Source organism: Chiloscyllium plagiosum, chromosome 11 (assembly GCF_004010195.1).
Source record: "Chiloscyllium plagiosum isolate BGI_BamShark_2017 chromosome 11, ASM401019v2, whole genome shotgun sequence".
NCBI classification, from domain to species: domain Eukaryota; kingdom Metazoa; phylum Chordata; class Chondrichthyes; order Orectolobiformes; family Hemiscylliidae; genus Chiloscyllium; species Chiloscyllium plagiosum.
Window position 1 is genome coordinate 50,377,122 of NC_057720.1, and position 24,465 is coordinate 50,401,586.

General features: G+C 37.5%; 1 protein-coding gene across 3 annotated transcripts in view; it reads left to right on the top strand.

Moving 5' to 3' along the window:
• Positions 1 to 23,076, top strand: part of mysm1 (Myb-like, SWIRM and MPN domains 1) — a 105,723-nt gene extending 82,647 nt beyond the window's left edge. For all 3 annotated transcript variants that reach the window (XM_043699291.1, XM_043699290.1, XM_043699289.1), the window contains 2 exons: positions 8,875 to 8,932; positions 16,577 to 23,076. In XM_043699291.1, the coding sequence (XP_043555226.1) occupies positions 8,875 to 8,932; positions 16,577 to 16,741 (223 nt within the window). In that variant the 3' untranslated portion in view covers positions 16,742 to 23,076. The remainder of the gene's footprint in view (positions 1 to 8,874; positions 8,933 to 16,576) is intronic.
• Positions 23,077 to 24,465: the final 1,389 nt, after the last annotated feature.

Here is a 24,465-nt window from a genome sequence, read left to right on the forward strand (position 1 = left end):
TCTCGGACCCTGGCACCCGGGAGGCAACAAACCATCCGAGAGTCTCGCCCATGTCCACAGAACCGCCTGTCCGTCCCTCTAACTAGAGAGTCTTCTATAACTAGCGCTCTCCTCCTCTCCCCCTTTCCCTTCTGAGCCTCAGAGCCAGACCTCGCGCCACAGACCCGGTCACTGCAGCTTACCCCTGCTACCCCAACAGTATCCAAAGCGGTACACCTATTGTTTATTCTGAACATATTTTGGGGAATATATTTAGGAATGTCCAGTATTAATATTTAAAGATATTCTCAGCTAAAGTGTCATTAATTAACCTATGCCAGTTATTTCTCTTTCTTTTCCAAAGTCCATGAATATATTGCTGTTTCCAAAATCTGTGGCCATCTTACCCATAAGCCATCCAATCAGGCTTCAGCCTCCTAAATTGACTCTGTACGGTTACAGATGATATCCTGTATCCTGTGTGACTGTGACAAAGTTAAGCTACTTATTCTCACATGTCTCTAGCCTTTGACATGATTTATGATACCATCCTCTTCTATCTCTTTTCCACTGTCGCGCATTTGTGTCGGACTTCAATTGTCCTGACTCAGTGTTTCCCTGTCTAATTGCAACTTGAGCATTGCTTGCAATGGCTTTTCTCTATCTGTTTCCAGATTGTTATTTCTGATATCCTCCTAAGGATTTATCTTTGGTGTTCCTACCGTTTCACATCTATATCTTACCTCATGATGAATTAATCTGAACACAGTGTTATTTTTTATGTTCACCGATGACACTCAGCAACTAAAGTATTTACAAATTTAGGATCAGTATTGCAACTCGAGGTGAGCTTGCAACCTCACCTCTATGCCATCACAAGATAACCATTTCTACTTTCATTGTTGCATTAATCTGCTGCTGAAAGCCAGTGTTACATGTAGACATAACTATTTCGACACAATCCTGGCTAGGCTCCGACATTCTATCCTTGAAAAATCTAGGAATAGCTTGGATAAATCTGCAACTGCAGGAGAATATTAGTGGATTGGTCAGGTGGACAGAAGAGTGGGAAATGGAATACAATAGAGATGTTTGTGGTGATGCACTTGAAGTCAAGAAAGGCAAGAAGTGATACACAATCAATGAGAGAATACTGTTGGAGAGTAAATGAGAGAACTTGGATTGAATGTCTGCAGATCCCTAAAGGTAACAGGACAGGTTGACAAAGTGACTAAAAAGACATGTGAAATTCTTTACTTTGTGAGTCAAGGTATGGAATATAAGAGCAGGGAGGTTATGGTGGAGCTGTATGGATCATCAGTTAAGCCACAACATGAATACTGTATGCAATTCTTGTCACATCACTACAGAAATGATCTAATTGTACTGGAGAAAGTACAGAGGAGATTTATGAGAATGTTGCTAGGATTGGAAAATGCAACAGTGGGGAAAGTATTTTTATCCATTCATGGATATTGAGTATTGCTAGCTAAATCAACATTTATTTCCCCTCCCTAAGGGCCTTCGAGAAGGCCGTGATGAAAAGTCCCTTTGAACTGTGCAGTGCACGTGTTCTAGGATCACCCACAATGCTGTTAGGGAGTTCTAGGATTTTGACCCAGTGGCGGTGGAAATTAGCAGTAATTCCTGCAGTAATTCCAAGTCAGGCTGGTGTGTGATGTGGAGGGCAACTTGCAGGTTGTGCTTTTCCTCACATATGCAGCTCTTTTTCTTCTAGATAGTGGATATCATGGGTTTGGAGGGTGCTGTTCAAAGAGCCATGATGAGTTGCTGCATGTACCTTGTAGATGCTTCACATGGCACCACTGTGTGACTGTGGTAAAGGGAGTCAATGTTGACGGTGCTGGATGGTATGCTAATCAAGTAAACTATTTTGATCTGGATGATGTTGAACTTTTCAAGTATGGTTGGAGCTGTACACAGTTGGCTTGGATTGGGTAAATTGACGTTTTTCTCTTTTGACCAAAAGAGGCTATGAGCAGAATTGATTGAGGCATTCAGTATTGTGAGAGACTTGGTTCGAATGAGTGAAAAGGGCCTATTTGCCATTGCAGAGAGGTCAGTGACTCAGGGCCATAGAATAAAGTGATTGGTAAGTAGATTAGACAGAAGATAAGGAAAATGTTTTTTAACTGAGAGCATGTGTTGGTCTGGAACTCACATCTTAACAATAGTAGAAGTACAAATCCTCAATTCATTTAGAAGGTGCTGTAACTTACAGGGCTGTGGATCAAATGCTGGAAAGTTGAATTAAGCTGGGTGACTTGTTTTTCTACCAGTGCGGACACATTGGACGGTGGCCTCTTTTTGTTGTCTAAATCTTATTCACTCATCCTGTTGTTCTCCCTGATTTACATCTTAAGACAAACAATATCTCAATCATAAAATTCTCGTTCTTGCTTATAAAATTTTCTATAGCTTTGTTTCTCCCTATTTCTTCCACAACCCTCTGATGTAAATATGCATTCCTCTAAGTCTGACCTCTTGTGCATACTAAATTTTAGTTCTCCTTTGGTGACTGTGCCTTCAACTGCGTGGGTCCTAATCTCTGGAATTTACTCCTTAAACCCCTCCTCGTTATGGTCTCCCTTTGCTTCTGAAATACATCCCTTGAAACTTACTATTTTGACCAGCTTCTCAAATACTGCTCCATCTGACTGGGAATCAAATTTTCTTTATAATGTCCATTTGAAACAACTTGGCAAGTTTTATTATGTTCTGATTACTATATAAATACAACCTCTTGTTAGTTGTCTCAATTCTTTTATTTTCTTGCATTTAGGCCTCTTTTTTAAAAAAAGCTGTGTCCTGAATATTTTTGCCCTCCTTGATCCTGATTGTTGAAAATCAGGTGAGCGGTGAGTGCTTCGTTACAACAGCTTTGATCTCTTATTTTAATGAGGATCAAATAAACTCTGTATTTGGGAATTGTGGAGTTCAGAGTTCAGAGGAAAGTGTTAATAACACTCATAGCTTCTTCAAATCATAAATTATTAACTCTTTCTTCTTTGTAACAAAATCTGTGTTCCACAGTTCCCCACTGAGTATCCTATTTTTATAGTGCCAATGTGGCTAGTAAAGTCGTTCATTTTAACCACAGGAGTGCTTTTAAATAAATGATTACACCAAATGTACAAGACATGTAGGCAGGATACATGCAGCGTCTACGATCAATTGAAATAATCAGCCAAACCACCCACACACATTGTATTTAAAGACTAAGTACTTGCAGACCATAAATTCGCATATCCCTCTGTCGAAGCCTCTATGTGCTCAATATTCTACAATTATTCTGATCACTTATTTGTAAGAATGGTATGAGAAGTATTTCTTGCACTTTCTCTGTTGTTTCTTTGTCCTCCTTATGGTATAGAGATCAGAACTGTACACAGTACTGTACAATTTGACCAGGATTTAGCACAACTTCACTACTTTTGAATTTTACACCTCTTAAAAATAGAGCTATTTGTCATAGTATTTTTAATATTTCTGCTGACCCGTGATACAGCTTTTAATAATCTGTTCATTTATATCCATAGCTCCGTTTTCTTTTCTAATGCTTTTTCAAACTTCTTTTTCCTACTGAAGTGTGTTATTTCATATTTATCTGTGTTAAAAACTGTATGCCACTTAACAGTCCATTCTACAAGTTTTCTAATATCTTCTTGAATAGACTTACCATTGTGTTATGCAGTAGCACAATTTAAATGGGACTTTGTTGTGATGGTAAAATTTCATTTTTGAACAAGTCTCAAAGCCTGAAGCTTAAAAATTAATCAAAATGCTCAGAACTCCAAATAATAAGTGCAGTATAGCTTTGAAAAAAAAGGTCTGCAAAATTCATAGTGCTTTCTTCATTGTCTCATCATTGTAAAAAATATTAATCTTTAAAATAAAGATACCACCTATTATTACCTAACATCCTTGCAGCTTCCATACTGGTGCCATAGTGAGATCTTCACAATGTTTTTAGTGCTACAAGACTATCTGTGGAGTTCTGCCAGCTATTATGACACAGTGATAGTAAGCCTGACCAAATCAGACTCGCTAACATTGCATATTACAACGCAGTGAAATTAAAATATTCCATGACCCTCAAAATTGGACAATTGTTCTTAACCAGACTTTATGAATAACTGATATCACACCCCATATTTTATTGCTTAAACAGAAATTAACAAATTAAGATTAGTACTGTAGCTTCAGCATAGCAAAGCTAAACAACAAGGTAATCTAATTATTGCCTATGATTTAAACCAAATCTTTAATCATAGCCCACACTCTGTCAGACAGGCTTAAGGAATAAATTAAATGTAAGTAATCAAGTTGTAACTGGCCAGTTCACTTAAACAATATTGAATAATGGCAGCGAAATCTTCACACAGTCCTTGGATATTATATCGTTCACAGGCACATGGGATTGTATATCTTGAATTCTAAAGTCACCAGTCGGTGCAAACAGCTTCTGCAGACTCCTGGAGACTTTTACTTACATCTTTCAGATTGGGATTCTTTTCTCAGAACTTTCAATTATCCAATAACTAAATATAATCTAGAGAGCAGCCAAAACTCCATCCAGCAGCCGTCATAGCCTTCTAACCAAAAGCCAATCCAAACCACTTCAATCAATGTTTTCTCTTTTTTGTTTCTCCAACATTCTGTTAGTTTGCCTAGCTGACATAGGCCTCACTTTGATTACCCTTTTGAACATCCAAGCTTTAACATCCTTGAACACCATACATCTCATGTATTTCAATGTCTGCAGCAACAAAAGAATAGCTTTCCAGGCCAGTTCCCTTAAACAAATATCAGATTGTTTGCTTTTTTGAAAAAAAAAGTGTTGCTCAATATCCAAAGTTCAATTTCAACTTTAGCCCACAATTGCAAACCAAAAACTTTTTTTTTTAAACATTGAAAGAGCTCTATATTTCTGACAAGATTATAATCAGCTTCTTTAGAAATGTGGAGCTGTACTTTTCGTACTGCAGGATAGTCAAGGAATGGGAAATCAGTCTGTTGCCATATTCTAAGGTCCAGCATCATAGACGGCCACTTTGACAGCTCCAGTGGCTATACATAATTTATCTAGAGGCTCTAGAGGATGACAATAGATGTGACATGTTTCACTTTCTTTTTAAGGACTTCAAGGTTCACTTTGATTTTTTGCCTTTTTCTTCAATGACATAACTCTTCTTTCAGAGTTCTGTTTCTGCACTGCAATATCTAGGAACTTCCTGAGAGGTAAAATTATTTCATGAAATGATTACATGTCTACTCCAGCCTGTATTTGTATCTTCTTAGGTAAAATCATCTTCATAATGGCCACGTCTATTTACTGTGTTCTTTTTATTATATAAGGACTTAATTAAACATCCAGTAATTGACAGGTCTGAGGCAAGGCATTGAAGTTGACATTTTGCAAATCTAAATGTCTGGTATATTGCAAATTGTCTTACGTCCTTTTATAAGGTTGAAGGCATATATCCTGCAGCGAGCTAACAAGGAATTTGGAAGGCTTGGGATTATAGCTGCTGGATTTGAAAAGAAATGCTTTTCTACCCAGGTATTGATGCCTATTGAATTGAGTTGCAAAGAGGCAAGCAGTTCGTGATGAAACTCGAGCTCTCCACCTGTTTAATCTATCAAGTAGTGCACTAAAAGAAAATACTGAAATGCTCCAAACCACATGATATCTAATGATATCATAAGGGTGCAATTTACTCTAATTTTGTAAAGCTTTGTAGCTTTCCATGATATTTAGAATCCTTGTACTTGCTGTTTGTTCAGTGAAAAAGGGCATTTTTCATTTGTTATATAGTTCATGACTGCCCTAAGGCATATATGGATAAATATAATTTTTGTTGCTAGGTCTAAAGTAATAATTCTAGTGTTGATGAATATGTTAATTTGATACTTGAACCAAACAGATCTGTAGTTCTGTGAGAAAGAACTTGCATTTATATAATGGCTTCACAACAAAATTAAGTTTCGTTGTTGAGAAAAATGGGATCCGATTTGCGCATACCACACCAGATGATCAATGTGTTACATGAGTTGGTAATCTGTTTAAATGACATTGGTTGAGAGATAAATATTAGGCTAGTCATTGGAAGGTCTCCTATTTGGTATTTTGTGCAGAAGCATCAGCGCGGAAGTCTGGAGTTTGTCTAGATTGGAGGTTGTTGCAAGTTCAATTATTGGCTGTATTTACACTGTCCTGCAGACTCCTTTTCACGGAACAATGTACTATATGAATTGCAATGGGTTCCGCTCCATTCCTGCCATTATGTGCATGCTTTCTGGCAGCTGACATGATGCTTTTATGTTGTGTTGTTTGTCCATCATCTCATTTTTTGCCAATGCATAGAACACTAAGATGTTTGGAAATATAGGCTACATGTTTGCTTTTTACTTTATGGGATGCAGGCATAGCTGTGCAGTGTGACAAAGAAAGATAGTTGGCTCATCTAGTATCCTCAACAAACACACTAGCAGAGTCTTCCAACAATGATTCAAATACTGGGACAAGTCTGGCGATGTCCAGCAGTATAATCTAAAAGGAATGCGTACTGTAATCATATTGTGCTTCATACTTCATATATTTGCTCAGCTGCAGAAGCAATGTACAGATGACTATTAGAAGGAAACCTTTTGTATGATGAGATTCTGTTGTCAATGTATCTAAAGTGTGCCAGTTTCTGTTAAAAGAATTGTTAGAATGCTGGAAAGCCTCAAGACTCTGTTAGGATGAATGTCCTAATTCTGTCTACAGATAAATCCATCACTCCTTTAAGTTGTCAGAAATTCTTGAGAACCTGCCCATGAGGAGCACCTTTCTTGCTGCTAGCTCATCTCAATCATGAAGAATAGACAATATAGAAATTGGGAGGTCTTCTTGTGACAGTATTGTTCTTGCCCATCACCACCTTGTTAGTGTTCTGCTGCGTAACAAAAATTGATCCTATTTGAATTGAAGTAGAATTTTTACTGAGTTAATTTGTGCATAGCATGAAAACAATACATTTAATTAACTTAATGGTACTTCTGTACTTCAATTTATTTTTTAACAAGAACATAAGTTAATATTTTTGATATTAATGTAGGTGACAATGTTGGATGTTCCTTAAGGAAAAGATTTATTTATAAGATATGAGTCTCACAGGGAAAGTATTTCAAGATTTGTAATTGAATATTCTCCGTTTTAATCGTGCAACCATTGGTGGTGTTACCTGAGGTTGCTGAGGGCTTTTGGTGTGTAATTTCCTTTGTAAATATCTCCTTTTTACTTTTCCTTCCTTCTTTAAGATTCTTCTTAAGTAAAAAAAATCCTTTTTGACCCAGCGTTTGGTGACCTCCCCTAATATTTCCTTGTGACTTGGTATCAAATTTTGTTTGATAAAGCTTGTCTTACAACATTCCAATGTGCTACAAGTGTTATGTAGGTACACGTTGCTGTGTTATGAGTAAGTTACATTGATCTTCTCATCTGAAGCATGAAGGGTCACTGGACCTGAAACATTAACTCTGCTTTCTGTCCATAGATACTGCCAGACCTGCTGTGTTTTTCAGCAATTTCTGATTTCCAGCATTCACAGTTCTTTGTTTTAGTTTTAAATTGATTTTCTCATTCCTAGCTTTTCCAAATTTTCTGCAATTTTTCATTTAGTTTTCTAGTCATCTGATGTGATCCAAAGAAAAGTTTCTCACTGGCTAATAACCAATCTTTTGGTTTTCTAGGAAAATTAGTGACCAACCTTCCAACTTCAGGATTGTTCCTTTTTTTCAATAACCTTAGATTTGAAACAGTTCTTTAGTTTTTCAGCTTTCATTTTGTTGTCTTGGATCGCATGCACTTCCGTTTCTTCATAAATGCTATACCAGCAAAAATGAAGCTAAGTCTACTCTTCCAACAACCTTTTATGTCTTTTGACAGATGTGATAAATAATTAATGACAAAATATATCATATAATTTTGGACCTATTGAATGTATCAAAGTGCAAAGAACAAGCAAAGTACTGCATTTGCACATCTCTTCATTGAACTCTTATTCGAATTTGAAAATCTTTTGTTCAAATGGTTTTCTTTCAAATGGAAACCTCTGCTGTTTATGTATCCCTGCATGGTAAATAATGTAACTCCTAGCATAGTGATTTTATCCAAGAAGTAATTGGAAAGCTTCACTCCCTCATCTCTGCTTAGTTAGCTGGCCTCAGCTGATGTAATGATGGGGATAGTACAGTTAGCCTCCATGTTCTTCAGTCATGGAAAGCAAAGTCAGCCAGGGTTCCTGTCCTGATTGCAAGCTAATGACTCTACAACTAAGTATATCACTAATTCTCCTAATCAAGACTCATAGATGGATGATAAAATTTTGGGTGTTGACAAGCCTGGACCTGTACCCAATTGATGCCTATAGAGAGATAGAAGCAAATTAGTAAAAGAGTTAAAATCCACACATACTAGTGCTTCTTTTGTTCATTATTATAGTCATAGAGATGTACAGCATGGAAACAGACCCTTCGGTCCAACCCGTCTTTGCCTATTTACCCTATCCATGCCCCTCATAATTTTGTAAACTTCTATAAGATCACCCCTCAGCCTCCGACACTCCAGGGAAAACAGTCCCATATGCTTAGAATTTTTACTTTCAAACATGCTGGAAATGTACAAGAGGAAGTATGTTCCACCTATAATCGTTCATTAATATGTGATTAATTTTTGAATTCCAAATAAATAAATGATGTATTCTTGGCACTCTGAATGCTCAGAGCATTAGGGCCTACCTAATATACGCAGTAGAATATTATAATCCGAGAAATGCTCCACTACAGCCTATTCAAATTATTTACCATTTTGTTTTCTCCTGTTAACAGTAGTGTTCCAATGCTCCACATGTTTCACAGAGATTCCAATTTGACATGTTTGCAGAAGGTAAGCTTACATAATGTCATTCACTTGCATGTGCTACATTGTATTCATATAGTGTAAATGGAGATAAGACAATATCTGAAGTCAAAAAGTATTTAAGCAGATTTCTGATTTCTGTATTCAAACATATGAATATGTATACCTTTTGGAACAGTATTAGCTATTTCTTTGGGTCAGATTTTTTTAAGCCTTATTTGCCAATGCTATCCATTCTTACATCCAGGAATCTGCAGATAACATTTTTCATGATAGCGTGGCCATAGAGATCCTCATAGAAAGGCCATAGAGATCCTCATTCTCATTGACTTGCAGGGTGAAATATGTGTTAACCACAACAAAATTAGAGATTTCTCTAGACACACTAGAAATCCATGGTCTGGATTTATTGGTTAAAATGACAGTGAAACTGGTATTGCTTTTTGGGTAACACAGCGAATACCACTAGTTACTGTTAAATGCGAAAGCATGAAAGCATGTCAGTGATTCTCTTCTCCTCCCTGAGATGTTAAAGTCCTCACAGGTTAGAAGTAGAAATCCCTGATTTGATGTTAATGTTAATGTTTTTATCCCATTGATCTCAATGTATAAACTCATGAAAAAGTTACACTGTATTGAATGAGTCTTGGTAAACACTCTGGTCCTGAAAATCTAATCTTATCTTCTCTGTTCCAAGATTGATTTTTAAGATAATAAAAATTACAATTTAGATTTAAGACCCATTGTAATGGAACACTTTTTTTAATTTCACTATTTAGTAAAACACTTGACTTGTCACTTAACAGCAAAAACCAGACCTATAAAGCCAGGCAGATGTGGACTGAACTAATTCATGAGAATAGATATTAGGAATAAAACATTACTGCTATGTGATTATGAAATCAATCTTGACAGGTTTATCAGTGATTCCTTAAACTGAATTGTTCCAGTGGTTAAGTTTGTGACTTGTTAATCACTGGGATGTAAGCATTGTTGAAAGGCCAACATTCATTGCCAAGCCCTAATTGTTCCTGAGTCACAAAGATGTACAGCATGGAAACAGACCCTTGAGTCCGACTCGTCCATACCAACCAGATATCCTTAATTAATCTAGTCCCATTTCCCAGCACTTGGTCCCTTTCCCTTGAAGCCCTTCCTGCTCATATACCCATCCAGATGTCTTTTAAATGTTGTAATTGTATCTCTAGCAGCTCATTCCATACCCTCTGTGTGTCGGTGAGCTTTCTTTTTGAATCATTGCCGTCAGTGTGTTCTAGGTGCTGTCTTTGGGCTGTTTGGGAGTTTCAGGGTTTGGCCAACAATGAAAGAATGGCATTATAGTCTCACATCAGAATGGTGCCTGACATACAGGGGAAATTATAAAAGGTGGTGTTGCTATGCACCTACTGTTGCCATTTAAGAGGGTAGAACTCATGGGTTCAGAAATTTCTGTTGAAGCGTTGGCAAATTGATATAGTAAATATTGTAAATTGTGCATTCATTGCATGCCAACAGTGACGGGTGGGTGAATGTTTAACTTGTGGATGTGAATCTGCTTTCTCTTGGATGGTGTTAAGCTTCTTGAATCTGATCGGAACTGTACTCAACTGGGTAGGTGGAGGGTATTGAATCACATTCCTGACTTGTGTCTTAGAATTAGGTAAAAACACGGACTACAGATGCTGGAAACCAGAGTCTAGATTAGAGTGGTGCTGGAAAAACACAGCAGGTCCGGCAGCATCCGAGGATCCTGCTCCTTGGATGCTGCCTGACCTGCTGTGCTTTTCCAGCACCACTCTAATCTAGACTCTTGTGTCTTGTCATTGGCAGATGGGCTTTTGGGAGTAAAGAATAGTTACCCACTTACAATGTACTAACCTCCAACCTTCTCTTGCAACACATTGTACAAACTACTTGTAGTATTTATGTGGCTGGTCCAGATAAGTTACTGGTCATTGGTGACCTCCAGGATGGAGAATTCAGTGATGGTCATGAATGTTAGAAAGAGGTGGTTAGACTTTCTTTTGATGGAAATAGTCATTGATTGATAATTACTTGTCACTTATCAGTCGAAGCCTGAATGTTATTCAGGTTTTGTTGCAGGCAGGTGCAGACTGGTTCGGTATCTGAGCAGTTGTGAATCCAGTTGATCACTGCAGTCGTCAGTGAACAATGTCACTTCATACCTTATTAATCTAATTATAAAGTAATACAAATTCGATTAGATTCGATTAGATTCGATTACTTTACAGTGTGGAAACAGGCCCTTCGGCCCAACAAGTCCACACCGACCCGCCGAAGCGTAACCCACCCATATCCCTACATTTACCCCTTACCTAACACTATGGGCAATTTAGCATGGCCAATTCACCTGACCTGCACATCTTTGGACTGTGGGAGGAAACCGGAGCACCCGGAGGAAACCCACGCAGACACGGGGAGAACGTGCAAACTCCACACAGTCAGTCGCCTGAGGCGGGAATTGAACCCGGGTCGCTGGCGCTGCGAGGCAGCAGTGCTAACCACTGTGCCACCGTTCCGCCCATTATGGTTGGAAAATGGTTGGAAAATAAATTAATGAACCCAAAAGCTGCAAAAATAATATTTGATGAGATTCCTTTGGCATCTTTTAATGTTAGATATTTTATTTGAAATAAAATAGAACATCCTTCCATGCCTTCAGATTAGATTAGATTAGAAAGGAAACAGGCCTTTCGGCCCAACCAGTCCGCACAGACCCTCCGAAGAGCAACCCACCCAGACCCATTTCCCTCTGACTAATGTACCTAACACTATGGGCAATTTAGCATGGTAGAATAGCAAACACTTTATGCTTACACTAATCATGTTCAATAAAGCTTTTGTACTTGCACCTAGTAAGAACTCATTTTATCCAATTTGCTTCACATCTCTTAATATCCTGCCCAATTAAAACATTCAAATCTAGGCTCCAAAATTTTCAATCCACCCACTTAACAGATTACTGGGGAAGAGAGTTTTAGATTTCCACTGCCATTTCTATGAAGCACTACTTCATGACATTACTCTTCCATGAACTGACTGGAACATACATTTTTTTATGATTATTCCACCACTTATTATTATCACCATTTACTTTAAAATATATTTTAACATCTTAAACACCTCAATTGCATCATTTCTAACATCTTTATGAATTTCTATAACCTCCTCGTATTTTAACCTTATTGCTGCAGTCCCCTTCAAAATCATACACATATGCACATACTTTATTTCACCATTTTGGTTTCTTATCTCCCAATCCTTGACAAAGGACTAGAAAATTCCAGCCCATGTTTCTGGAAGTGTGTAGTTGAGTGGGCAATAATGTTGTTGTCATGTGAGTGGGAGTTGGATGTGAGAGTGTGAACCATGTGTTAATTTCTGGGGAAGAGATCATTTCAATCAAGTCTTGAGTTCAGCTGACCCCATGAAACCACAAGATGTAAGCAGAGAAATAGGCCGTTCAGCCCATCAGTTCTGGTTGTGTCATTCGCTGAAATCCTGGTAATCCTCAACTCCACTTTCCCGTCTTTTTCCTTTAACACTTGATTCCCTGACTAATTAAAAATCTGCATATTTCAGCCTTCAATATACTTCATGGCCTAGCCTTGACAGCCCTCTAGTAAAGAATTCCAAAAATTCAGTACCTTCTGAGAGAAGAAATTTCTCCTCAACTCTGTCTTAAATGTGTGGCCCTTATTCTGAAACTAAACTGTCTGATCCTGGACTCTTCCATGAGGGGAACAACTACTCTGCATCTACCTTGTCAAGTCCTGTAAGAATCTTGTACATTTAAATAAGGTTACCTAGCATTCTTCAAAATTCTAATGAATACAGGCCCAACTTACCCACCTTCTCGACATAAGACTATCCCTCCATACCTGGTATTTCTTTGGACTGCCTCTAATGCTCATATACATTTCTTTAGATAAGGGCCCCGAAACTGTTTGTGGTACACCAGCTGTGGTCTGACTAGTATCTTGTCTAATTTTAACAAAACTTATACTCCATTCCGTTTGAAATAAAGACCAACATTTCATGTGCCTTCCATATTTTCCACAAAATTTGGATGGTAGTATTTTGTGATTCATGGATAAGTACTCCCAAATCCTTCTGTTCTGTAGCTTTCTTAATTTAAATAATATTCAGTTTCTCTATTTTTCCTGCCAAAGTGCTTAAACTCCTATTTTCCCATATTCACTTAACTTGTCTATATCCAACTGCAGACTCTTTGTCATCCACACCATTTGTCTTTCCAACTGTTGTGGCATTCACAAATTTGGCTATGGCCCTTGGTTTCAAATGTCTGCCTTCTAATAGTTAGCCAATCCTCATCCATGTTAATATACTACTGACTACACAATGGGCTTTGTCATATTAAGTAGTCTAATGTGAAAGGAAGGCACACAAACAGAAGTAGGAGAAAGGAAATGTTTCACAGACTCCCTAAGGCTTCTCTCAAGAAATGCAACAAAGATGTCATTGCATGTTCAGAAGAAGCTGACTTGGAGGAAACTCCTGTGTGAAGGGACACAATTCTTCGAAAACACCTGCTGGCAAGAGAAAGCACAGAAAAGGGACTGGAGAAAGGAATGCCAATGATCTCAAGAGCAAGGACCACTTGCAGCTCTTGGAAACATCTGCCAAGTGTGTGATGGAGATACAGCTCTAGGCTTGGGCTCGCCATCCCATGCAAGGACCCACAGAATCTATGATCAGTGATGCAGAATTTCCCAGGTGGACAATCACATTTGTTAGTGAGTAATTGTTGATAACATTGAATGCTATAGCCATTACAACCACCTAATTTCAGTTCAGTGATATTGTGAGTCTGTCATTGCCTTGGCATATCTGTTGCTGAAACCCTCATTTATATTATTGCTACTTAGAGTCATAGTGATGTACAACACAGAAACAGACCCTTCAGTCCGACTTATCCATGCCAACCACATATCCTATATTAATCTAGTCCCATTTGCCAGCTTTTGGCCCATATCCTTCTAAATCATTTCTATTTATTTATTCATCTAGATGCCTTTTAAATGTTGTAATTGTACCAACCTCAACCACTTCCTCCAGCATCTCATTCCATACATGCATTACCCTCTGCATGAAAAAGTTGCCCTATAGGTCCCTTTTAAATCTTTATACTCTCACCTTAAACCTATGCCCTTTCATTTTAGACTTCCCTACCTAGGGAAAAGATCATGGCTATTCATGCCCCTCATGATTTTATAAACCGCTATAAGGTCACCCCCTCAACCTCCGATTCTCCAGGAAAATAGCCCCAGCCTATTCAGCATCTGCCTATCGCTCAAATCCTCCAACCCTGGTAACATCCTTGTAAATCTTTTCTGAATGCTTTCAAGTTTAACAGCATTTTTCCTATCACAGAGATACCAGAATTAAATGCATTAGCATTACATCTGAGGTTTATAGTATTATGCTTTTCTTGTGACATGGTCTATAGGATAAAAATGAAGCAGATCATGTGACCTCTTCTGAAGCTTGTTTTTGAATCAGTCTTGACTGAATTAAAATTAAAGCAAGGCACAAATTATTTTGTTTGGAAGAAGGTATTAAACATCTACATTTGAAGACAGTGGCAACAGCATCCATGCTTACTATGGTTAAACTGGTCATTTCTAAAACAGCAGGAATGTGTTGGAAATGCCAGATTCAATTCCATTAGGTTTTAAACAGCTATTTTACATTTAAAAAAGAGAAATGAATCGGGGTGAGTAGAATTGCAAATATATGTTTCTGGCGGGATATAGGGGGCAGGGATTCAAGTTGCTATGGGAAGGCAATGGCCTTATGGTAGTTTGTTAGTCCAGAAATCCAGGGAAAGTTCTGGGGACCCAGGTTCGAATCTTGTCATGGCAGATGGTATAATTTGAATTCAGTAAACTCTGGGAATAAGAGTCTAATGATGGCCACTAATCCATTGTCGATTGTTGGAAAAACCCATCTGGTTCACTAATGTCCCTTAGGGAAGGAAACAGCCATCCTTACCTGGTCTGGCCTACATGCGACTCCAGACCCACCATAATATAGTTGTCTCTTAACTGCCCTTTGGGCAATTGTGGATGGGCAATAAATGCTAGCCAACAATGCCTTCATGCTGGGAATGAATAAAAACTGATACGGTTGTTTTGTTAAAGGAACGTTTTCTAGATATTCTTTAGCTCTCAGATGCAGCCAGTTTGCCAGGATCAGGAGAAAGAGAGAGAGAGAGAGAGCAACTAGATAAAAATCTCTGTTGTTCACCACACAAGGAATGTAAATGGAAATTTTCAATCTGACTGTATAGATCTAGTTTGGGTGTGGTTCAAACAAGGCTGGTGGATTTACTTACCTTGCATTAGAGGACGAGTCTCCCAGGAAAATGCCTTACCATGAAACCTAGTTCTATGATTACAAGTTACCAGGCTGAAAAGATTCTGGGAGAATTGACTGTTGATTTTGGGAGTGTAATGTATACCTGTGAAGTACGTTTTTGTTGGTTGTGCTAAAAGTGAAAAGGTGAAAGTTTTGTTCTGGGATTTGGAGTACAGGTGACCTACAAAGATAGTGTTTAGTCAATAGAACTATTAGTCTTCTGTGACAGTAAACATCTTAAAATGTGAAGTCTTGTGTTAACCTTTCTGCTTAAAGTTAACAGTCCAGAAAGAGGCTTGTAACAGCAAACTTGACTGTCCTAATGCTTTGGAGAAAGTGAGGACTGCAGATGCTGGAGACCAGAGTTGAAAAATGTGCTGGAAAAACACAGCAGGCCAGGCAGCATCCGAGGAGCAGGCTGACTAGCTTCACTGTGTATTCCCTATAAAATTGAGCTCATCCAAAACTCAGCTATGGAAATCCTTATCACTGATCACCTGATTATTGGCCGACCTACATTGGCTTTTGATCTGAAAATGCCTTGTTTTCATAATTTTCATTTTAAATTGTTTTCAAATTCCTCCATGATCTTGGTTTGTGTTGCCAAGGCTCTAAACTATGAAATACTGTCTCTACTCCTCTCCACCTCTCTATATTGCTTTCCTCCTTGAAGATGCTCCTTTAAAACCTACCCCTTTTCCAGTTTGATCACCTGTCTGAATAGTGACATTGTCAAATATTATTTTGATAAAGTTCCGATGAAGTGCCTTGGGATCTTGTACTAAAATAAATGCAAGTTGTTGATTGGTCTCTTGAAAATTAAAATGGTGTAAATCTATCCGTTTAAAATTAACCTGAATCTATCATCTTAAAGGTAATAATTCAAGATATTGTATCTTCAATGTTCACATTTTGTGCTTTGGGATTTAAAATTATCCTGTTTTCGTCAGCTCAAAGTACTGTACAGTGAGGAATGATATGTGCACTTCATTTAAGTTGCAAATCCTGTGCAACAGTTTTTGTTCATATATCATTATCTTAGGATCAGTTGCCAATTTTGAGTTTTTGTCACCTTTAATTTAGAGCTTTTTACTTTTTCTGATTTATTGTAGGAGTGTAACACAAATGGTGTGATTTCTTAGAATGTAATCATGATTCAGTTTGTTAGATTAAATCACTACTTAACATATAGTGATTGCTTGTGTTATTCGCAGATTGCATTTTAAAAAGTCAGTAACGTGTTGATTCTCTCTCTTTGTTACACTGTAGCTGCTTGAATCAATGAGGAAGACATTGGAAAATCAATGGAATGCTGCAGTTACTGAAGAGTTTCTGACGCAAATTGAAGATTTGTTCCTTGCAGGTTATAACATTGAAGACCGGAACAGTAAATTTGAAACTATTGCTAAAGTTCCAGTAAAACCAGGCAATTAGTTACTTGTATTTCCAAGATCTGCATGTCTGAAATTCCACTTTCAAAAAAATGAACTTTGCACTGAGAAATCTAATGATATTGTTAGAAGAAACACCAGAAATTGTGCGGTAGAGAAACCAGAGGATTTCTCAGTACACTTCAGCTGGTTTTAAAGGAAATTTGATATAAAAACCCTGAATTAGCTGAAAGGAAAGTGTAGAGGTTTCTTTTTTTCCCGAGGTATTGTCCTTCTTTATCAAACAATATAATTATCCTTACTGCCAATTTCTTTGACTTGTTAAATCAAAAACATGTGGTTTTCTTGCCATCATGGAGCTAAGTAGGGCCGTTTCCATGCAATCAGTTATGAGGACGATTGAGGAGTAGCTCAACTGGAAGCAGCAGACACGATGATTTCAAACTGGTTTGAGTGCCTCTCTGAAATTACTTGACTGTGGAATGTCAGCAGGAAAATCTACATCCTAAGCTGCAGTATGACCTTCTCAGGGTTAGTCAACTTTTACAATTTGTTGAGCCCATTGCGCTGAAATATTTCTAGACATTAATTGAAATTTCATAGCAGAAAGGGGGTTCCTGTAGGCTCTCATGGTTTCAAGGACATTATCTTTTTATTTATGGATTTATTTTAAGTAAAAAAAAAAATCATTATTTCTTCTTTAGAAAGGGTACTTTAGAAAAATATTACACTCGTGAGTTTTTATTAGATAGTACAACTGAAAAACATTGTAGACCAAAAACGATTATAAAATAGCTTTGAACTAAGAGTTGCCCTGTTATATTTTAATTACTTTGCATCTTTGAATGGAAGTCAGTAGGTAATTCTTTGAGACAAAATGTGTGACATTTGGATTTATGAACCTCAGGTTTCAGTTTATAACCTAGCCCATGGATTCCACTGTTGAAATCTGGTGTGTTACCAGATGAACAGGTTTCATTTATACTTAGTGCACTGATTAGAAGTGACAGCTATTTGGCTAACCCAGAATGACTAGAATTCTTGCCCTTCTTAAGAGCAAATACAAAAAGTCACGATCTGCCTATATGTTTTCTTCATATCTTCTCTACTTGAGAAGGAACGATCAACAACATTTGAGATAATGCTTAAAGGTAAATTAGTGTTCTAGGTTCGTGAAAATGTTCAAATGGTACATTTTCTTGGGAAGTTTATAATAGTTACATCACACTAATTAAATTGTCTGATGGTGGCTGTTCACACCGATCACACAATTCAGCTGTCAAAACAGGTGTGTGCTGCCTTCACACAAGCAGCCTCACTGAAAATAGAACATGATGTAACGATAAAGCAACTGACTTTAAGACTGCAGTTTTTGAATTCTGGGATTTAATTCATCTTTATTTTGGAATCTCTTCAGATTCCAGCTGCTGATCAACCATTTTTAATTTGCATTCCAGCACTGAATATTGGCATCAGTATTTAGGAGCCAGGTAGGTATACTTCCTTGGCAGCTGAATGAAGATAGCTTCTTCAAATACATTATCTGTGCACTCCTGTTCTGACAGGAAACTACAGTGGTGATCTCCACATGACTACTTTTGGACTGGAACAGTTTGATGATTGCTTTAAAAAGAATATGCTATAAAATGCTATAAAAAATAGTATTTCAAGAGGTAGTATGTACACTTTGTGTACTGGCAATTATTGAAATGTTACTCTTTTTTTCTCCAGCTTTGTGAAATTGAACTCTGAAGCCCAAAGCAATACAGTAAAACTGTAACTTCTTGTTCATAAAGTATTTTGTTTTGGACTAAGACCGTGACCTCTAACTATTGATTGTAATATGTGTCAGCATACTATTTAAACAATTATATCCATATTGCTTCTAAAAAGAAAGATTTTGTAAGAGGTCATATTATGCACAAATAAAACTGAAAGGCAATCGGTCGGCTGTGGCACCATGCTATGACTCCAGACATTTTCCCATTGAGAAAGTCAGCAGTCGCAATTGAGAAGCCTCTTCAAATTGGGTGTATTGCCCTCTGAAGGGATGAGAGTCATACGTTGCAGGAACTTCAAACATTGTGTGTCTTCGATTCTGTTCTCTGCAGATCACGAGCCTTGGAAGTAGGTTAAAGCTGCATCTTTCACAAAACCCCACAAGTACTCACAGTAATGGTTGGGCAACTAGCAATTCTGGATCCGTGCTCTATTTCAGACCTGCCAGCTTTGCTTTGGGTGTGTTTCAAAAGGTCTGAGTGATTTTAGGTCATGCGTAACTGCTTACCACTTAATGGTTATTTGCAGCCAGCCGATTAATTGCATTGAACAGTCTGATTCTAAGACACACGGTGAAGATAACATAAGTTTAGCATAACATTTTATAGTACGTACGTATGTATACACTTGCAGTGGTTCAAGTGAGCTATTTATATTCCCTCTTCCTGACACTATTAATTATTGCTGTCCAAACAGCATGGCAAATATGAAACTGAATTATTTTATGTTAAGTACATTCTGCAAGACAACTTAAATATTTGTGGCATATTTTTGTTATTTGAAGTAGCTTAGTTTTATATACATTGAATACATTGAAATAGCTAATAACAACTGATACCATCTATTCCACTTGATGAAACAGTTAGTAAACCAAAAGCTTCCATATATTGATAGCTGGTTTTGAGATGTAGACCATGACATGATCTACCATTCAAAACTGTTAAAGTCCAGCTGTACTGTTGTGATTTGTGTTAGAAACCTGATTATGCTGTAGACTCCTAACAATCCCAAATCTAGATTTTTTTTTCCATTATTCAAAAGTACAGAATTCAGATTAACAATGCTATGGATTCAAACTTGAGGATGATTGAACTTGATCCAGAGTATTACCATGATATGATTGAACAACTTTAAAAGGCTGCTGACGAATAAAAGGAATTTCATAACCAGTTAGTTCGGCTCAGTCACAGTTGCTTGGCTGCAAATCGTGCATTAGGAATAAGCACTAAACTTAGAAAGATAGAAGAGAAATTTGTACAGAATTTAAATTGCAGAAAAGAGAGTGACATTGCCAAATCTTTTCATCTTGCAGCAATCAGGACAAATGCAAGGACACCGAACTTCAAAAGATTGCAAATGTTTGTCACAGGAGGGAAAAGGAGTGCTAAATGATTGGCAAGTTGACTGATGGCTGAGGGATTGCCATGGAGAAAAAAACAGAATTATAGGCTCCCCAAGCTTCCAGCTAATTCAAGAGCGTCACAAGGCTTGAACATATATCTTTTGTTTACCTAGAACACGAATATATGTCACTTCTAGCATTGTCTAAGTGAGCCACATTGAGCTAGACTGATTATCTTAAACTTATTATTAATGCAATTTTACCACACTCCGGATTGCACTGAACAATTGTGATATCACATTGCACAGCAGATAGAGTCATAGAGTCATAGCAGATGTTTTGTTTGGAATTTTAAGTTTGGTGTGTACATATTATGTGCTTCCAGAGGAACAGGGTTGTTTAATTCAGTCAGTCAATCACAGGAATATGCAGCCTATATACTTGGTATCTCACCAATACTGAAGTTCATATACAATGTTTATGTAATGGGCAAATTGTCTATATGGTCTGATGCCTTTGTTTTCCTTTGAGATGTGGATGTCAATGGCAAATTCCCCATGCCAAATTATCCTTGAATTAAATGGTTTGCTTGGCCATTTCAAAAGTTAGGTAAGAGTTGACTCCATTACCATTGATCTGGAGTCACGTGTATGCTAGACTAGGTAGGATGACAGAGTTCTTTCATCAAGGACACAGTGAATCAAATTAGGTTTTCACAACAATTGATAGTTACATGATCACTGTTACTGAGATGAACTTTCATTACAGGTTTGTTTGTTGAATTTAAATTTCATCAGCTGCTGTGGGGGGTTTTGGACTTTGGGATTACAAGTGTAGTGACATTAACACCATTCCATTTCTTTCCACTTTCCAATTAGTGCAAAACACCAATTGTATCATTACAGCATGTTAGCAGTGTGAAGTATCTTGCTTTACCTGTTCAAAATTTAGTGAAACACAGTCTAGCCACGGTAATTTGAAGTAGACCTAAGACTTTTCAATTCACCGTGATGACCTTTGCCGATGTGGGAGCTGCACAATACAGAGAAACCTACAAGTTGGAGGCAAGGCTTGGCCATTCAGCCCCTTCAGCCTGTTTTCTGTTGAATAGAATGATGGCTGATCTGACTGTAGTCACAACCCTAGTGCCCCCAATACCCCCTGGTTCTTTTGCCAGTTTAAAAAAAAGTCTATTGAACTCTGCTTTAAAAACAACTATCTGATCAGCTGTCCTGCACGTCAACTCTGACGTGCTCTGATTCCACATTAAAATTAGCAAGGTAACCAGAAGGCTTGGGTACTATTTACACAACTGTTTATAAAGCCTCGTTTATAGTATGGAGCTATATCAATCCCGAAGCATATATTAACCAGTGACGTTAGGCTTCTGGAAGACAGTAGTGGAGGAATTATTAGCAAATTTCCCAGCAAGTACATGGAATGCATTAGCCTGCAACATACTCAAAGTGAATTGCAACATGAGATAGAGTACATTGTAGTGTGCAATAATATTTTTAAGATCAGTTGAGCTTGTAACACCGCTAATTTACACTCGCTAAAAGAGACATTTGTACGCAGGAACCACCACTGCAAGGAAAGGAATATTTTGAAGCCTTACTTTTGAATTATACAGATGCATGGGGAATCATGGCAATGCCTGGACCAATCTGAATTGAGTTGCCAATCAATCAGCATCCCTTTTCTTCCATAAATTGTGATCATTTGAAGTTCAGCATTCTTGCATTTGTCTTGATGAGTAGGAGATGAAAGGCTTCAACAATGTGTCTCTTTTCAGCAATAAAAACATTACAAGAAAGGTTCAAAGTCAATGAAAAAAAAACAAGACAATCAAACTACATTTCAATAAATCTTGAAAATTAAAAAAAGTATGATACTTGCCCCAAAGTACTTAGTCACAACATGGATTCAGATCCAAGAGTCTCAGTCAAAAGAATGGAGCATCCTTGACTGCTGTTTAATCTACACTGAAATTGAGAAAATTTATGAATCAGCAGAAAATATTTTGGCAGATAAAACCGCAGCTGAAACTGCAATAATTGTTCTTGTGCTTCAAAGTGTACTGAATTGTACAATACATGCTTGCTTAATTACATGTTCCATGAACATTGTCCTGCATACATTCGTATCTTGTCAACCTGTCAGTAGGTTTCTGATTATGAAGTCACAGTGCAGTGTTTATGTGGTTTTTAGCTAAAAGTCAAGATATGATTGCATGGCAACACTGTAAATAAAAGTTTCTGCAAACATTGGTTGAAATTGTTTGTATGTCTGTGAGATTAGAGAAAGTCAAAAGTATGCATACTATGTGATCACACTTGTATATTTCTTGACAAAGACATGTTTAATCTAACTTGTTACATCTTCATGTTGTAAAGATTTTGAGAATTGCAGTTTTGAAATAAGGTTAATAAATGATCAGTTTTGTACAATAATAATGTAGGTCAACCATTGTGATTCATATATTTTATCAAACCACAATAACTGCCAATTGTCTGTATATTTTGTCTTTTCTGTACTGTGGTGACCGTTAAACAAACAAAATGGGTAAGTTAAAAAGTTTAATCACTTGTCTGCTGTCATGAACTTTTTTTAAAAAAAGAGAACTAATTTCAAGGTCTTACAAAAATGTGATGGGCCACAACATCTTACGGTATGCCCCTTATACACAATCGGTATATTGCTGAATATGTGAATTGATAATGCACCGACAGCAACAGGGTGCTTCGGATCTTGGTGAATGATGAGACCAATTGTCTTCTCGACCAATAAGATGTAAGGACTCAGCAATAAATATAAGAAAGACTGAGGAGATGAATTACAGTGGGTGAACTTAATGATAAAATCAGTTAAGAAGTATTCCATCATTAAAAAAAAACTTGGTGTTGTTAATAAACAACTAATTTTCTGTAGTAGGACAATTAATGTGCAAATACAGCAATTTTATGAAAATAACCAGGATTTGAAGTGCTCAGTTTGTTTCTACAAATTTAACAGCAGAGTGGCGCAAATCATCTAGCAACTTGTGGCTGTTTGTAATTCATGATCTTTGCTGGATTATTTGCAACACTCTTGTATTTTCTTTTACATTGTTTGCTAATTAATTTTTCAACACATGGTAGGTAGCTCACACAGAAGGTTCAAAAGGTTGATTCCAGGGATGAAAGAACTAGCTTGGGCTTGTACTCACTGGAGTTCAGAAGAATGAGGGAGATCTGATTGAGGGATATAAAATGCTAAAGGGGTGGATGTTGAATGGATGTTCCCCCTTGTGGACAGTCTCAAACATTGAGTTAGAGTGAGAGGTTGTTTCAAACCTGAGATGAGCAGAAACTACACTGAGGGTTGTGATTCTGTGGGACTCATTGCCCGAGAGTGCAATGGAGGCTGAATCAGGCGATTCAAGAAATAAATAAATAAATATGTTTCTGATGAAAAATGGGATAAGGGCTGTGGAGAGCAGATAGGAAAGTGGAGTTGAGACCACTATAAGATCAACCATGATATTGTTAAATACCTGAGTGGGCTCAAATGTCTGAACTGTCTACTCACCCTCCTAATTCCTATGTTCCTATAACTCCTTGAGAGCGTTTTAAGGTTTTAAAGTGGGGGGCACGGTGGCACAGTGGTTAGCACTGCTGCCTCACAGCGCCAGAGACCAGGGTTCAATTCCCATCTCAGGCGACTGACTGTGTGGAGTTTGCACATTCTCCCGTGTCTGCGTGGGTTTCCTCCGGGTGCTCTGGTTTCGTCCCACAGTCCAAAAATGGGCAGGTTAGGTGAATTGGCCACGCTAAAATTGCCCGTAGTGTTAGATGCAGGGGTAAATGTAGGGGAATGGGTCTGGGTGGGTGCGGGTCGGTGTGGACTTGTTGGTCCGAAGGGCCTGTTTCCACACTGTAAGTAATCTAATCTAATCTAAAAAAGTAATCTAAAAAAAGGTTGTTCAAAGGGATTGTATCATAAAAGCAGTATTCTGCAGAGGCTAGAAATCTGAAATTAAAATGCAGAGAATACTTAGCATGTCTTGCAGCATTTGTGGAAAGAACAGTTATTGTTTTGAATTCTCAAGTTATAATTAATTTAATGTTAACTACTCTCTGTCCACTGATGCTTCAAGAGTTGCTGAGTATTTCCAGTATTTGCTGTTTTAACGTTATATCACACCCTGATTTTTCTGTAAATTTTCATTTAAATAAATCTGAATATACACAGTAATGTATTACCATAATATTTTCTATTTTCCCATTTTCTATTCTCTCACCCTTACCACACACCACTGTTACCTCTCATCAGTGCAGCCTTCACACTTGTTCATACTCTTGATGCTACCTCTGTGTCCTGTCAAATCTCCTTGGCTCCCATTGCATCCATTAGGGCAGACTTCAAGAGCTATGTCTTTAAAATGGATATTTATAACATCTTATTTCCCACAATCTAATATGGCTATCTCTAAAAATGCAATACAAAAATAAATTACCTTTCAAAAAGCCATTCAAAATGTTTAAATTCCTTCAAGTAATCAATCTGTTGTAAAAGCAACCATATCCATTTCACTAGCTACGACTCAATTACTTGAAATGGCCAATGAAAATTAACTACATAGACCCTGGTTGAGATAAATGGTT